The 16,005-nt window shown below is 43.8% G+C and overlaps 1 protein-coding gene across 1 annotated transcript in view; it reads right to left on the reverse strand.

Moving 5' to 3' along the window:
• The window catches only part of ADAMTS12 (ADAM metallopeptidase with thrombospondin type 1 motif 12), a 329,278-nt gene extending 321,239 nt beyond the window's left edge, over window positions 1-8,039 (reverse strand). The window contains exon 1 of the mRNA XM_073343691.1: window positions 7,789-8,039. Coding sequence (XP_073199792.1) covers window positions 7,789-7,915 — 127 coding nt within the window. The 5' untranslated portion in view covers window positions 7,916-8,039. The remainder of the gene's footprint in view (window positions 1-7,788) is intronic.
• Window positions 8,040-16,005: the final 7,966 nt, after the last annotated feature.

The following is a 16,005-nucleotide window of genomic DNA, read 5'->3' on the forward strand; positions in this document are numbered from 1 at the left end:
GCCAGAGGCACCAATCAAATGATATTCAAACATATAAGACACAGTCCCCACCCTTCAGTGCTTACACATTAAAGGTGAACTCCACTGGTGGTATACATTGCCTTTGAGGACATTAAGCCAATTTACATCAGCTGTTGCCCGAAGACTCTTTCAGTCTAAAGGTTTGAAATCCAAAGGATATTGTCAGAATGAATGTTCTTCTGATGCCCCTCAGCTATTATTTCCTATTCTAGAAACACCTATTCTTACACATGAAGCAATTAGACCCCACTCTGCCATACTTTGGTGTGTTTCTATTCTCTTTATTATAAGAAAATATTGTCTTTGATAATCCCATGGCCCTATGAATTCTGTTTTACCTTTATCATCTTATTGTCATGATTTTGTCCTGTTCATTAGCATTACCCACTTTTGTCATTTGGCCTGGCCTATCCTGTTTTTTCTCCTTTGTCATCATCATGTACTAACACAACTGACTGGATTCAACCCATCCTGGAAGGTGCAACATTCCCTCAGCTCCTACTGATTCCAGCAGCGGCGGAAGGGGCTCAAAATTTCTAAGGAGCTGCGAGGCACCTTGCAGGATTGAAGATCTGTGTTTGTACCTTTCAAATGATACAATGAAGTCTTCACTCAATAATGACTCTTACTTGACTGCATAGGGGATGAAAACAAGGTGAATATTTGGACTATCTTCTTCAGGAAGGAAGGAAAATAGCTCTAAAATCTCAGCTGTCAGCCATGCCATAAAATTAGAGAAGTTTACACCATCCCCAGGTGCTATTTAAGGACTCATTTGTGAGTGCTGCCAGCCAATTTAAAGAAGCAATATGCAACAACAGAAAATACTGGAATAGACCTGCAGATATTAATGCTGAAAAATTATGTAATGGACCAAAGAGAGTGAGTTAATAACACACCAAAGTGTAACTAGAGGGGGGTTAAACGTATTTCTCACCAGTAATCAGTACAACTAAAATACTGATCTCTTGGTTGCTAGAAAGGGATTACCACAGGCACTATCAATACTGGAACACTTTCTTCAGCTCTATGTTAAGCCTCATTTTATTATTAAATCTAAAACAAAGACAAGAGGCACAATATCACAGTATCTTGTTGTTGTTCTGCAGTACAGTACTCCTAATGAATTCTCTAACAATGTCAGGCTGGGGAACGAACAGCCAGGGACGTATACTACTTCTAAAAACTATATACAGGCAAGAATGCCTTCAGGCTATTATCTTTCTATATCACCCCCTCCAACTTTCCTAAGGTAATATTTAATGGGTCCACACACAGATGTTAAAGGTTCTCATACAAATGTAATACTCTGCCCCCACCCCTGTTAATTCTTTTCTTTTAGCAAACTGTGTGAGCTTAGAGACCACAATGTTCACAGCGGCGTGGCATACTTCATTAGTACAGAATAAGATGTAATGTCAGGGCCGGCTCCAGGCACCAGCTCATAGAATCATAGAATAGCAGGGTTGGAAGGGACCTCAGGAGGTCATCTAGTCCAACTCCCTGCTGAAAGCAGGACCAATCCCCAACTAAATCATCCCAGACAGGGCTTTGTCAAGCTTGGCCTTAAAAACCTCTAAGGAAGGAGATTCCACCACCTTCCTAGGTAATGCATTCCAGTGTTTCACCACCCTCCTAGTGAAAAAGTTTTTCCTAATATCCAACCTAAACCTCCCCCACTGCAACTTGAGACCATTACTCCACGTTCTGTCATCTGCTACCACTGAGAACAGTCTAGATCCATCCTCTTTGGAACCCCCTTTCAGGTAGTTGAAAGCAGCTATCAAATCTCCCCTCATTCTTCTCTTCCGCAGATTAAACAATCCCAGTTCCCTCAGCCTCTTCTCATAAGTCATGTGTTCCAGTCCCCTAATCATTTTTGTTGCCCTCCGCTGGACGTTTTCCAATTTTTCCACATCCTTCTAGTAGTGTGGGGCCCAAAACTGGACACAGTACTCCAGATGAGGCCTCACCAATGTCGAATAGAGGGGAATGATCACGGCCCTTAATCTGCTGGCAATGCCCCTATGTATACATCCCAAAATGCCATTGGCCTTCTTGGCAACAAGGGCACACTGTTGACTCACATCCAGCTTCTCGTCCACAGTAACCCCTAGGTCCTTTTCTGCAGAACTGCTGCCGAGCCATTCGGTCCCTAGTCTGTAGCGGTGCATGGGATTCTTCCATCCTAAGTGCAGGACTCTGCCCTTGTCCTTGTTGAACCTCATCAGATTTCTTTTGGCCCAATCCCCTAATTTGTCTAGGGCCCTCTGTATCCTATCCCTACCCTCCAGCGTATCTACCTCTCCTCCCAGTTTAGTGTCATTGGCAAACTTGCTGAGGGTGCAATCCACACCATCGTCCAGATCATTAATGAAGATATTGAACAAAACCGGCCTGAGGACTGACCCTTGGGGCACTCCACTTGATACCAGCTGCCAACTAGAAAAGGAGCCATTGATCACTACCCTTTGAGCCCAACAATCTAGCCAAATTTCTATCCACCTTATAGTCCATTCATCCACCCCATACTTCTTTAACTTCCTGGCAAGAATACTGTGGGAGACCGTGTCAAAAGCTTTGCTAAAGTCAAGGAACAACATGTCCACTGCTTTCCCCTCATCCACAGAGCCGGTTATCTCGTCATAGAAGGCAATTAGATTAGTCAGGTATGACTTGCCCTTGGTGAATCCATGCTGACTGCTCCTGATCACTTTCCTCTCCTCTAAGTGCTTCAGAATTGATTCCTTGAGGACCTGCTCCATGATTTTTCCAGGGACTGAGGTGAGGCTGACTGGCCTGTAGTTCCTAGGATCCTCCTTCTTCCCTTTTTTAAAGATGGGCACTACATTAGTCTTTTTCCAGTCGTCCGGGACTTCCCCCGATCACCATGAGTTTTCAAAGATAATGGCCAATGGCTCTGCAATCACATCCACCAACTCCTTTAGCACTCTCGGATGCAGCACTTCCGGCCCCATGGACTTGTGCTCGTCCAGCTTTTCTAAATAGTCCCGAACCACTTCTTTCTCCACAGAGGGCTGGTCACCTTTTCCCCATGCTGTGCTGCCCAGTGCAGCAGTCTGGGAGTTGAACTTGTTCGTGAAGACAGAGGCAAAAAAAGCATTGAGTACATTAGCTTTTTCCACATCCTCTGTCACTAGGTTGCCTCCCTCATTCAGTAAGGGACCCACACTTTCCTTGACTTTCTTCTTGTTGCTAGCATACCTGAAGAAACCCTTCTTGTTACTCTTAACATCTCTTGCTAGCTGCAACTCCAGGTGTGATTTGGCCTTCCTGATTTCACTCCTGCATGCCCGAGCAATATTTTTATACTCTTCCCTGGTCATTTGTCCAATCTTCCACTTCTTGTAAGCTTCTTTTTTGTGTTTAAGATCAGCAAGGATTTCACTGTTAAGCCAAGCTGGTCACCTGCCATATTTACTATTCTTTCTACACATCGGGATGGTTTGTCCCTGTAACCTCAATAAGGATTCTTTAAAATACAGCCAGCTCTCCTGGACGCCTTTCCCCCCCATGTTATTCTCCCAGGGGATCCTGACCATCAGTTCCCTGAGGGAGTCAAAATCTGCTTTTCTGAAGTCCAGTGTCCGTATTCTGCTGCTCTCCTTTCTTCCCTGTGTCAGGATCCTGAACTCGACCATCTCATGGTCACTGCCTTCCAGGTTCCCATCCACTTTTGCTTCCCCTACTAATTCTTCCCGGTTTGTGAGCAGCAGGTCAAGAAGAGCTCTGCCCCTAGTTGGTTCCTCCAGCACTTGCACCAGAAATTGTCCCCTACACTTTCCAAAAACTTCCTGGATTGTCTGTGCACCGCTGTATTGCTCTCCCAGCAGATATCAGGATGACTGAAGTCTCCCATGAGAACCAGGGCCTGCGATCCAGTAGCTTCCGTGAGTTGCCAGAAGAAAGCCTCATCCACCTCATCCCCCTGGTCCGGTGGTCTATAGCAGACTCCCACCACGACATCATCCTTGTTGCTCACACTTCTAAACTTAATCCAGAGACTTTCCGGTTTTTCTGCAGTTTCATACTTGAGCTCTGAGCAGTCATACTGCTCCCTTACATACAATGCAACTCCCCTACCTTTTCTGCCCTGCCTGTCCTTCCTGAACAGTTTATATCCATCCATGACAGTACTCCAGTCCTGTGAGTTATCCCACCAAGTCTCTGTTATTCCAGTCACATCATAATTCCTTGACTGGGCCAGGCTTCCAGTTCTCCCTGCTTGTTTCCCAGCTCTTCCCGCTGCAGCGGCTTTTGGGCAGCAGCTCCACCGGTCTTGCGGCGACGGCAGCAATTCGGCAGCGACTGCTTGGGGCCGCACAATGGGTAGAGCCGCCCCTCATGTGCTACCATGATATATGTTCCATGGCCTTATATCACTTACAGCCTAAGTCATTGGTGTAAGTGGCCACTGACGCAGAATAGCTGGGCAGTTCTAGCTTGAATGGCTTTATATTAACTAACAGAGGTGGGAAACTGAAAATAGAAAACTATTTAAAAAGAAAGGTGGATACACTCTATTGCAAAACCCCGCAATCCAACTTTCCCTTTCAACACCCCTACTGAACAAACTTCAGTTATGGGAAGGCTAAGGCCCAACATAATTTCTGTGTTTGTTTGCTACAAGTCCTGAGCACCCGCTGCTGACTGCTGCTGACTGTGAGGCCGAATGCTATGGGTAAAGGACTCCAGTGATGGAGTGAAATGACTGAATCTCTGTGGAAGGCGGGATAATGTGACACCTCCTCTAAACCATGACAGGAGTTTATCCAGCTCACCTCACAGTTTCTTTCCTCCTAGATGAGGTCAGGGACCAAGGTGCTACTGAGGAGGGCTGGATACACCACTCCCTCTGTCTTGGTGAGGGGCTCTCCTTTTGAGCTCTGGCTTGGCATTTTCCGGCAAAGTCCTCACCAAGAGCATTCAGGATCTTAAGTGCCTCATGTCAGCAGCAGCAGAGTCTGGACTGGGAGAGCTATGGTGGAGCCACTCCATCTGACTCTCAAACTTCTCCTCAGCTTTCCTCTCCACCCTCCCTTCAGAGAGAAGTTCCTGGCTCTGATTCTAAGCTGGCCCTATCAAAAGTCAGAGCTCAGGACATGTAGGCCAGGAGAGGAAGAACAGAGGTAGCTTTATGGGATTCTGAGGGTGCTTGGAGCTCTTTTTAACCACTTCCTGAACAGACGGGCTCATGTTGCTGTGGTAACTAGAGCCAAAACTAGAAGTCCAGTCAGCAGGCACTATGGTCAATGTATGTCCTGGGGGCACTGCATCTAAATGAACCCTTTTGGCTTTGAAAAATTGGCAGGGGTGATCAGCAAAATGGTAAATCCCATGGGGGTTACATAAACAATTAAAAAAAAAAGCAATTTAAAGTCACTTGAGCTGCAGCATCTGCAGATAAGCCTCCCTGCCAACTTGTGGTTTTACAATCACATTGTCTTGTGTTTAAAAATGTTTTTGTCTCTTCCATTCTTGGGGGGATTCAAAGCCACCTACACAAAAGAGAATACTTCTTATAGAGAAATTGAGGACATATAAAAGGCTGCCCACCGCACACAGCAAACAAACTAAAATAAAGAGAGTAATATATTTTTTCTCTAATAGTCTCTGTCATCTCTTAGTGGTGACACTTACAACAAGAGATGGTTAAAGACTTTCAGACAGAAATATAAATACTTTTCTAAATAGACGGTGTCCCTTTAAAATAAGAGACAGTGTCACCTGCCATTGTTGCATCCTGGCTTCAAGTTCTCTAAATCTGCCTCCCAGACCATTTGGTCTGCTTTCAAATGACCCCTCTGGATAGCATATGGATTGCAGTTCTCAGCCTCTGTAAGGCACTTCTTCTGGGCCAAAGGAAGACCCTGGTTCTGGCTGTATTTGGTGGAATCCCCAGGATCAGAAGATTCCCCCAAAGGGAATATTAATTTAAATACACTTTCAGAATTTAACATTGTCTCTTCTTAAGCATAAGTTTCCCCAATAAGCCACTTTCCTATCGGACACTCACTGAATAGACCATTTAAAGACATTTCAGCTTGATGAGAAACCAGGATTGTTTTTTTTCTAAAGACCACCTTTTTTCTGACGGCAGCAACATTTCATATTAACATTGCATCAATACACTCAATAAATAAAATTCCTTTGCCTTTGCTAGGACAAGGAACCTGCCCGGCAACTAACCACAGAAAGCAGGTTGAGGTGCTAATTTATTCAAATCTCTATTTTTAGGCTCCTGATGGGCCCTGGAGCCTGCAGTGTATAGAAAGAGAAATTAATTCTACATCCATTTCCAGGCAAATCTACAGCAATCATTTGCTGCTCCACTTCCTTTTATTATATTGTCACAAAGACCAAAATAGTTTCTGCTGATTTTGTTTAAAGGGAATGAAAAGAGAAACTCCAAGGTAGTTTTTGTTCACCGCTTCGCCATCTTATTTAATCAGTTTTCCTTGTCTTGAGCATGGGGTGACCAGATAGCCAGGGTGAAAAAAATGAGACACTTTTTTTTCTGGGGAAGGGGAGGTAATATAGTTGTGTATATAAGACAAAGCCCCTAATATCAGGATGGTCCCAATAATATCAGGACATTTGGTTACCGTACTTGAGCCCCCAGACTAGGTGATTTTCTCCCTCTTGCCCAAACTCCTCCACTGTCAGGATGAAGGCTCCAGATTAGACCAAAAGGGTTTTTGTCAAATTTTCTTCTGCACTTTTCAGGTCTCTCACTCCACAGCTATGCAGAGGCTTTTGCAAAGCATGGATTATTCCAACCATGTCCTGAGTCTCTTTCAGTGAACAGAGGGATTTTTTTAGGATTTCTCCAAAACTTGAAAAAATATGAAATCAATCAGTTACACAAAGGAGGCCAGATCCTCAGCTGGTGTAAATCAGGGTAATAGAACTATATCAGTTTAATCCAGCTGATGATACAGCCCAGTTTGGGGGATGGAGACAAACAGACAGAAATATAATCCAGTGGTTTAATTCCCTCCCTCCACGAGAATGAATAACTCCAATTCATTTTGTATCCAAGGGGAGGAGAACTGAGCTCCAGATGGCAATGGCCTTTAAGCCAATTTTGTGTTGCTGTATCACAACATAACATTAAAGAGTTGCTACTAAGAAGAAATAGTCTACTTCCAAGACTCTGAACTGCCTACATTTTGTAATGAGAAATGAGGTGGGTATTTACAGGCCCGTTAAGAGTAAATTTATAATGAATATAGAGTTCAACAATGAAATTTTGAACTGAAATCTAGCCTAATTGCTTCTGGAAGGCAACAACATGACAGTCTGAGTTGTCTACATTGTGCTTCATTGACATCAACATTAAAATCAAGTTGTCTGCTACAGAAGCATAGCAAGTACAGAGCTGCAAGTTCAGACTCCAAAAGATATGAGCTGTTGTAGCCAGGGAGACATTTCTGCACTGAGGGGGGGGGGGGGCGGGGAAGTAACTAGCACAACACTGTAAGGTTTGCACTCTCTAGTGTGAGAAGCAGAAATGCTGATGTGGGGAAAGTAAATCAGTCACAAAGCTGCATGGAAGTTAGATTCTGTAAGTGAAACTTTGTGTAAATACAGACGTGGAGATTACTCCATACAAAAGAATAAACTGAATATATTTACTTAGATCTTGGTGACCCTAGTTTATTTAGATCAGAGGTGGTGGGAGAAAGGACACAGAGTTTGCATCTATTAAGCATAATTTTAATTAAAATGAGAGAAGCCACTGACCTTGCCTCTTGTCTGGAAAGAAAAATCTGCCCGGTGGAGGATTTCTGCCATAGCAGAGCGCTTGCATGAGAAGGAACTGGACCCAAAAGGAAAAGTTGGCAATCCAGTTTCTCTGCACACATGGCATGTTTTAGCTGGGGGAAATCAACTAAATGTATTCAGCAAAGTCCTAGCTGGAAAGAAAACTGTAAAGATGCATGGCCAAGGGAAACTAATGCAGAGAGAGAGAGAGAGAGAGAGAGAGAGAGAGAGGAGCTTCCTCACAGAAAGAGCAGAGAAGCTTTTCCTGAAAAGGGGAGTGATTAGGAGTTCTGGTGTCTGATTTCTGCAAGGGGAGGAAGGAGGGTTCAGCAAGGAAGTTGCTTCCAGGGAATCCCTCATTCACACAAACAGCAATGTTAGTGTCAGTTCCCATGCACCCCAGCTCGACCTTCAAACCCTCCAGCAGTTGAACTTTCCCTTGACAGAGATAATCTGGGACAAGGGCTGCCCAAGCTGCCCCCTGCCACAGCCTCTCTGTCTGAGATTCACTCAGTGCTGCCCCACTCCCATGCACCTATTCTGCCAGTTCCCATCCTGTTGTTGCGAGGGGAGGATGTCCCAATTGAATTCTAATGCCGGTGGTTGCACCCTGACTCCTTACGTTCCAAGAACACAGCAAGCATTCCGGACTAGAACTGTAACACATTGTGAGAAATAAATCAAATCAAGGTGTTTGCAGAAAGCAATTTCATTCTCTTGTAGATGCAGCCCACATCCTCCCCACCACCTTCCCTGCACAGCCTCCCCTCTATTTTTGTACTTCCTCCTGTGCGTATGTCCGAGTCAGATTATAAACTCCACAGGGCAGGGCCCATGTCTGTAAAGCACATAGCACCCATTAGGGTGCTATGTCAATACCCACCTGAACAGGGTAGTCTTCCCTTCCCCTATGGAAGCTTTTGGGCAGTGTTGTGTGAAATAGCTGCTCATTTCACTCCAGAGGTGGCAGCATTTCATTGCTAGGCGAAATGATCCCATTATTGCTTGCACATCAGTGTGGCCGGCTGACAAACAGAAATACCTCCACATCCCTTAAGTTCTCTTTACACCATCAATCTTCCATTTCCAGGGCTCTGCCTTTTCCTGGTCCTTTGGAAGTGTAGGGTGGGGGTGGGCGGGGAAGGCCCAAAGTCCCTTTTAATAAACAAAACTTTCCCTCCCAGAGATTACTTTCCCCCTTTCCTGCCTTGCAACAAGATTCAAAGTAAAATAAGGTGCTCCTCCCATGGGTTCTTTTCCACATCAAAACCACAGGACTCAGACATATTGTACTTCCCTGTCTACAGATCTCTCCACAGTCTGGCCTCTTCTACAGGGAAGGGAGCTGCTTATATAATCTTCCTAGCATGTCTTGCTGCAGTGGCCTATAACTCTCCGATGCCCTCGAAAACAATAATTCCTAGCAGCCCTTGTAGGGTTCCCTTCACTCTGCCCTCTAGTGATGTCATGCAATAACCATACACTCTTATTAAGATATTTTGTGTTTATGAACCCAGATTACATTAAACTGATTTTTTAGACTTTTTTTTCCTCCTAGTGTTTTTTCTCCACGTTTTATCGTCCTAGTGTCACTGGAGGGCAAAGCTAAGGTTGTCTGGGTGCCTTAGCATCTTTGGATTTCTTTCTGGTTTAACCCTCATTGTGAATTCCAAATGCTTGTTTTAGGGACAATTGTAACATTCTTGTCATTTGTTTTACCCTTCACTGATATCTACTCTCAAACTTCACTCCAATTTCATATCATTTTTATCTGATTATAGTTTCACCACGTTGCCCCCTGTCTACTTATACACACACTTCCCCAAGGCAAAGCTTTAAGGCTATATTGTGTCATTCATTTCCAGGCAGAGCGCCTCGTTAATTTTAATGAACACTTCTGTTGAACACTGATGGTGCAATATGGTGCTTAATGATTTTCTGGCAATTTATGCTTATTATTGCTTATTAGGGAGACAAGGTGGGTGGAGGAACATCTTTCATTGAAGCTGTTTCTGTTGGTGAGAGAGACGCTCTGGAACTGACACAGAGCTCTGCTTCCAATCTCATTATCACTTATTTAATTCGGTGTGAAACAGGCAAAGCCAACTGAGAGGAAAATAGTCACCTCAGTTTAGCTGTCTAATGAAGCTCCAGAGAATCAGGCCTTAGGAATGTGTTAAAATACAAGCTTTCAAGCCAGTAGGAAATGCAGCTCCTTGCAGTCATGAGACTGGCAGAAACAAGACATGTTTACAAAGGAAAACCGATACTTGATTACTGTGTATTTTGCTAGTTAATGGAAATGTACAATGAGGCTACATAGAAGAACTGCAATATTATATAGTATCTGATCATCATCAGCATTCCTGAGAAGGTTTGTTCACTATAATGTCATTTCTTTATTTTGATACATAGCTCCTGACAGGTTGCTGGAACAATTTATAGGGGGTTGTGGGGTGCTGGGAGCCATTGAATCAATCTGTAAGCCCTGTATGTGATGGGAATCACTTCAAGCCAGGGGGTGCGGTAGCTCCCCCAGCACCCTTAGTTTCAGCACCTATGGCTCCTGATCTGTTATATATAAATAATGTATTTAGACTGCAAGCTCCTTGAGGGCAGAGACCATCTACTACTCTGTATTTGGTTGGCCCTTAAGCATTAATGTAATAAACGTGATTAATAAAATAAAATAGTAATAATGAAATATCGTGTGGTATAATGATGACTACTGGGGCCTAGGAGTCAGAAATCATGGAAGATTCTCTCTTGCAGCTCTGCCACTAATCTGCTTTGCAACACTGAAAATTTCATTTACGCAGCCTATCCCATTGGTTACTCGTCTCCAAAATGAATGTAGTAATAACTACCTGCTTCACGGGGGCCAGATGCAGTTTGCAGTGCTCAAAGTTCTGACAGCACATACAGACTGTTGGAGGAAACACACCAAACACGTCCCCATTATTATTCTAGAATTATTTGGTTGGAGAAAAGAGAAGACTGCATTGAAGTGTAACCCTTCTGCCCATCAGAGCTGGCAGCAACAAGGGCCGGGTTCAGTATCTAGGGGTTCCATTTCAATAACACAATGCAAAACTGGCTCGAGCCCCCACCCAGTGACCTGGGACAATTACATACCACCTCCCGGGTGCCTTTAAGAGGCAATACTTCCCCTCTCGCAAGCACAGAGTCTGAGTGTAGCAAAAGCCTTTTAATAAAGGATGGAAACAATGCAGCATTATATTGGGGAAACACCACAAACAGGATTCATAACACAAACCACAAACAAAAGACCCACCCCAAGTAAGTTTGGCAGTGTCCTTTTCCCCTCAGGGTCTTAAGTCCAGCAACCCAAAATTCACCCCTCCCACAGTTTTCTGTCCTTGGTCAGTGCAGCCCCCAGAGTTCGGAAATTCATCTGCAGAGTTTACCTCCAAGCCTGGATGGAAGTGGGGGAGGTATAGGGGCATCTTACATGCTCCACTGCTCATGTCAACAGCCGAGTGCCCACGCCTCTCCATGGGGTTCTGCTGCAGTCTTCATCAGCCATCCTTCTGACCGCTCCTCTCTGCTATTCACTCACCAATATGTCTTCAGCCCCCTCCTACAGTGATTTCAGCTCTTAGTAACATCAGCTCTTTAGTGATTTCAGCTGTTAGGAGGAAGGCCCCACTGATAGCACACTCAGAACCACTAGCCCAAAGTAGGTCTAATGCTTAGACCTAGGTATCAGTGATTTCAGCTCTACAGCATGTAACAAGACTCCTAATGGAGTCAAAATTAGATCTGTTATTACATAGTGGAGAGACACAGCATCAAAGTAGTGCTTAGGGGCCTTAAAAGAGAACCCACACTACCACATATACATACCTAACCTCTCCCAGTTCACTGGGCTTTGGAATCCAAGTCCCTTGCCTAGCCAATGCTACTTAGTTGAGAGCAAGTCCCTCCATCATAAAATGCCAAGTACAATTCTACTGTCCTTGATTCACATAACCAGGATAACAACACTTTATTACTCCTGCCCCAATAACAAAGAGACTGGGGATCCCACAGCAGCCAAAGTGACCATTTGGGCAAGCAGTCCCATCATGCTAGGCAGGGTGGGTGTGCCCATGCAAACGAGATCAGCTCCTGAAGTCCTTTTCCACAACTCACCACCAGATGTCAGGGTAGAGCTCATTCTGACTCTGCTTACAGAAGTAAATGATCTAAAGTGCAAGAGGACAGCAAGATGAGCAGAAGCAAGGACTAGAAGAGGAAGCATGGCCCAGTAGTTAGCATGCTAGTGCTAATGTTGAAATTGGAAGATAGAAGATAAAACTCCCTGCTCCACCACACATTTCCTGTGTGACTTAGGCATAGGGCTGTCCCTAGGGCGGTGCGGGGCCCGGGGCGGAAGAGATGACTGTGTTGGCCAATCACACTGGCCCATGGGGCCCCCCAAAGCATGGGACCTGGAGCGGTCGCCCTGATTCGTCGTACCCAAGGGACAGCTCCGCTTGGGCAAATCTCTCAGTTCCTCACACTGTCACATGGGAAAAACAGCACTTCCCTACCTCACTGGGTGTTGTGAGCATAAATATGTTAGAGACTGTGAGGTGCCCCAGCACCTTAGGAATGGGGATCATGTAAGTACCTCCAACAGACTAGCTCCTTAGTAAGGGATGGGAGAGGTGCTGCAAATTAGCTAGTTAATGTTGTCCGAATTGTGCACTTCTCACGCTGTATTTGTAGACCTGTTAAGTATATAATAGACATATACATCACCACTTGAGCACTGAAACTGCAAACCAGCCTTTTTCAGGGCTCTCTAATTCTAATCAAAAAGCTACGACTAGGAAGAGAGAGGAGGGGAAGTCATGAATTGTTGAAGGAAGCAGCAGGGAAAGGCATGGATCTTTGAAGACAGGAGTTGGGGGAGACTAAAAAGCATGTTTTGTTTGAGAATCAGCCAGCAATGAGGCAGTGAAAAGTGAGTCATTAGCTTGAAAACAAGGATGAGTAAGAAGCAACAGGAGCTTGCCTGAGAGTGCTAGCCTCGAAGGAGAAAATTCTTTAATTGCCAGAAGAATAAAAAAGGAAAAGCATATCTAAATGCATGAGCTAGTCCTGTAGGCAAGAAAGACTTGCTCACATGCTGAGGGATGAAACACGACAGAGGCTAACATTCAACAAATATCACTCACCTGAGATCACAAGGAGCATCCACCAAAGAAAGGACATGGCTGAAGTTGGAAGCAAATCATGAAATGCCCCATTGCTGAAAGAAGGCTTTTGATGGCCTTCAAGAAATTTGGCTCCTTGTCCCAGAGAAAATAAAGGACTGGTGCCTCCATGGGCAATATGAACATTTCTAAAACTTCAGTCCCTTTCTCGATGTGAAGTCATATGTATCTCTTGGTCTTGCCCTTGGTGGGGTAGTTTCATTATTCTCCATGTATTATTACCCTGTGTTGATTTTTGACTGATTGTGGTCTTTTATTGTATTTCTGTTGTATTACTTGTGATTAATTATATACCTCTGTATAATGTTGTACCTCTCTGTAGATGAATGGAGTATCTGTGCGGCTTCTTTTGGTTTGGCATTATGTTTAAATAATTTGCTTTACTGTTTTTGACAAACAGCATTCAGACCGTGATGACCTGTGAAAGTTGTGGAATTTTGATGGCAAGCAATAGTTGCAGAGATAGACAAAACCTGCACGAGCTATATATCAGTACAGGAAGAGAGAAGATGATGGTAACCTAAACAGAGATGTTGCCATTAGAGAAGAGCAGTCATTTATAGTTAAGACAGTACTGTAGATACTGGGTGGATATGATGAAAGTTAATCAAAGACTTGGGAAGAAGTACAAGGTAAGAATTTTGAATCTGAGGGTAGCATGTGGACAAACATGTGCCTGAAGCAAAGATCATATTCCAGTTCATGCAGCCTGTAACCCTTCTGCCAATGGCAGCAACAAGGGCCAGGTCCTTCTTTCTAGGGGATTCTCTACAATTTGCTTAACTCTAGCTTGAGCCCCCACCCAGTAATCAGGGAAGCTATATCCACTCTGGGTGCCTTTGATGGCTCATCTGTCCCCACGTGCAACCACATTCAATAGAGGTCTCAAAAAAAGAACTTTATCTGGGAAAGGAAAGATACAGGACAGGGTAAACTTGGACAAACTTGGACAAATAAAGGGAGGTCAGAAAAGAGCAACTAAAGTGATCCAGGGAGTGAGTGGACTGGACTGTTTATGAGAAAAGATTAAAACAGCTTGTCAGGGCTGATTCCCCACCCTGGCACTTTGAGTGCAGAAGGTGGGGGCCCGCAAGGATTCTAAAAATTAATCTGGCCACTCCAGGCTGGTATTAAACTCCCAAGGTTACAGCTTTTCTCTGATCTTAGATGGGTAGATGCTGCCATCACACAAATGCAAAAACCCCTTTTTACCCAGGAAGGTGCACTTGGGAATTCCTCCCTGTGGGGTACCCTCAAGCCCTTTCATCACACAACCCCCAGAAGAAAACAAAGGAAATTAGCTGTTGCCACCAGCTAATTAAACAACATATGCACAAACCTATTTGGACACAAAAAACCAAATCCTGTTCTTTAAAAAGGTAAATTTTATTAAAAACAAACAAAAAAAGAAAATACATCTGGAACTTAGGCTATTGCTAGATTTAAAAAGAGCAAATATAATAATTAAGCATCAAGAATGGTTTCTTGAGGTCCAGCTTAAAGGTTACAAGCAAAACAAAAGCACCTGGGGTTCTCACAGAGGTGTTCACAAGCCAATGAGAAATAAAAGAAATAACCCTAATCGCATCTTCCTAGACATTTCCTGATCTACTTACATGTCTTCAGTTTAAATGAGTAGTTGTAGGTATGATCTGATGGTTTTCCATACCTGGCTCAAAGCTCTTACAGCATAGCCCTAGCCCTGTCTCTGCTCTGTCCCCTCTCTCCGGAGAACAACAGACAGACAGACAAAGGAAACGTTTTTTCCCAATTTTAAAAAGTTCTAGTCCTCTGATTGGCTCTTTTGGTCAGGTGCCCACTTCCTTCCTTTTACCTATGGGCTTTTTTTTTAACCCTTTACAGGTAAACCAAGTAGAGAACAGCTACTAACAGAGATTTTATAGCTACTGGCTGGCTGGGTGTCCATAAAAGGGAACTACCTCCCTCCCCTTCATTTATCACACTGCTAAATATGGATAGCATGACAAGGTGATAATTAAAGGTGTGGGAGGGTGGAATCTGGTAACCATCTACAGATTTGGAAGGTGTAAAACTGAAGGGAGAAGAATTGTTCTCAGAAGAAACAGGGTGAAAGGAAGCAAGGGAAATGTAAGTTGAATGTCAGTTCAAACTTCTTGGTAGTAAAATCTATAGGGCTGGGATAGTCAGCAAAGGGAAGTAGTTGAAGCTTCATCCTTGGAGACTATGACTGGGGTCCTAGTGGGGCATCAGCTGTGGTCACTCAATTTGGGTGAACTGCAAAGAATGGGGCAGACAATCCCCATAAAGCTGGTGGATATTCCAATACTTAGATTCACCAACCCAGCACAAAACAGCTTCTTTATTACCTTACTGGTTACTCAGAAGTCCAAACAATACAGTTCCCTTAAAGTGATCCAGCCTCAGGCCCTCATCCAAGTACCCACATCAAAGATGATGAAAATGTCTGTAATTCTTATTTCATCATATAAAAGAAAAGGTTCTACCAATCCCAAAGGATCGGACACATTACCTCCCAGATTAATGAAAGTTTCAGATCTTACCCAAATACACACTACAGCCAATTGTTATTAACTAAACTAAAATTTATTAAAAAACAAAAGAGAGAGTATGGGTCAAAGACCAATGTACATATAGACATGAGTTCAATCCATTGAGGTTCAGATTCATAGCAGAGATGGTGAGCTTTGTAGTTGCAAAGAATTCCTTTAGAATTTAGTTCATAGGTATTAGTCCAATGTCCAAATATCATATTCAGGGCATACCAGCATAACTGGAATCTCAGTCTTGAGACTCAGACTTCCCCTGATGAATCTTAAGCAGATCTGAGATGACAAAATCAGGACCCAAGGATCTTTTATACAATTTCATGTCCTCTTTGACAAGTTGGGATTTCCTTGTGGAACAAAACGTAATTAGGATGACTTTGAAGGAGGTCCATCACTGGTATTTAGATATGCTTTTTTCCTCC

The sequence above is a fragment of the Lepidochelys kempii genome, chromosome 5 (assembly GCF_965140265.1).
Source record: "Lepidochelys kempii isolate rLepKem1 chromosome 5, rLepKem1.hap2, whole genome shotgun sequence".
Taxonomy (NCBI): Eukaryota; Metazoa; Chordata; order Testudines; family Cheloniidae; genus Lepidochelys; species Lepidochelys kempii.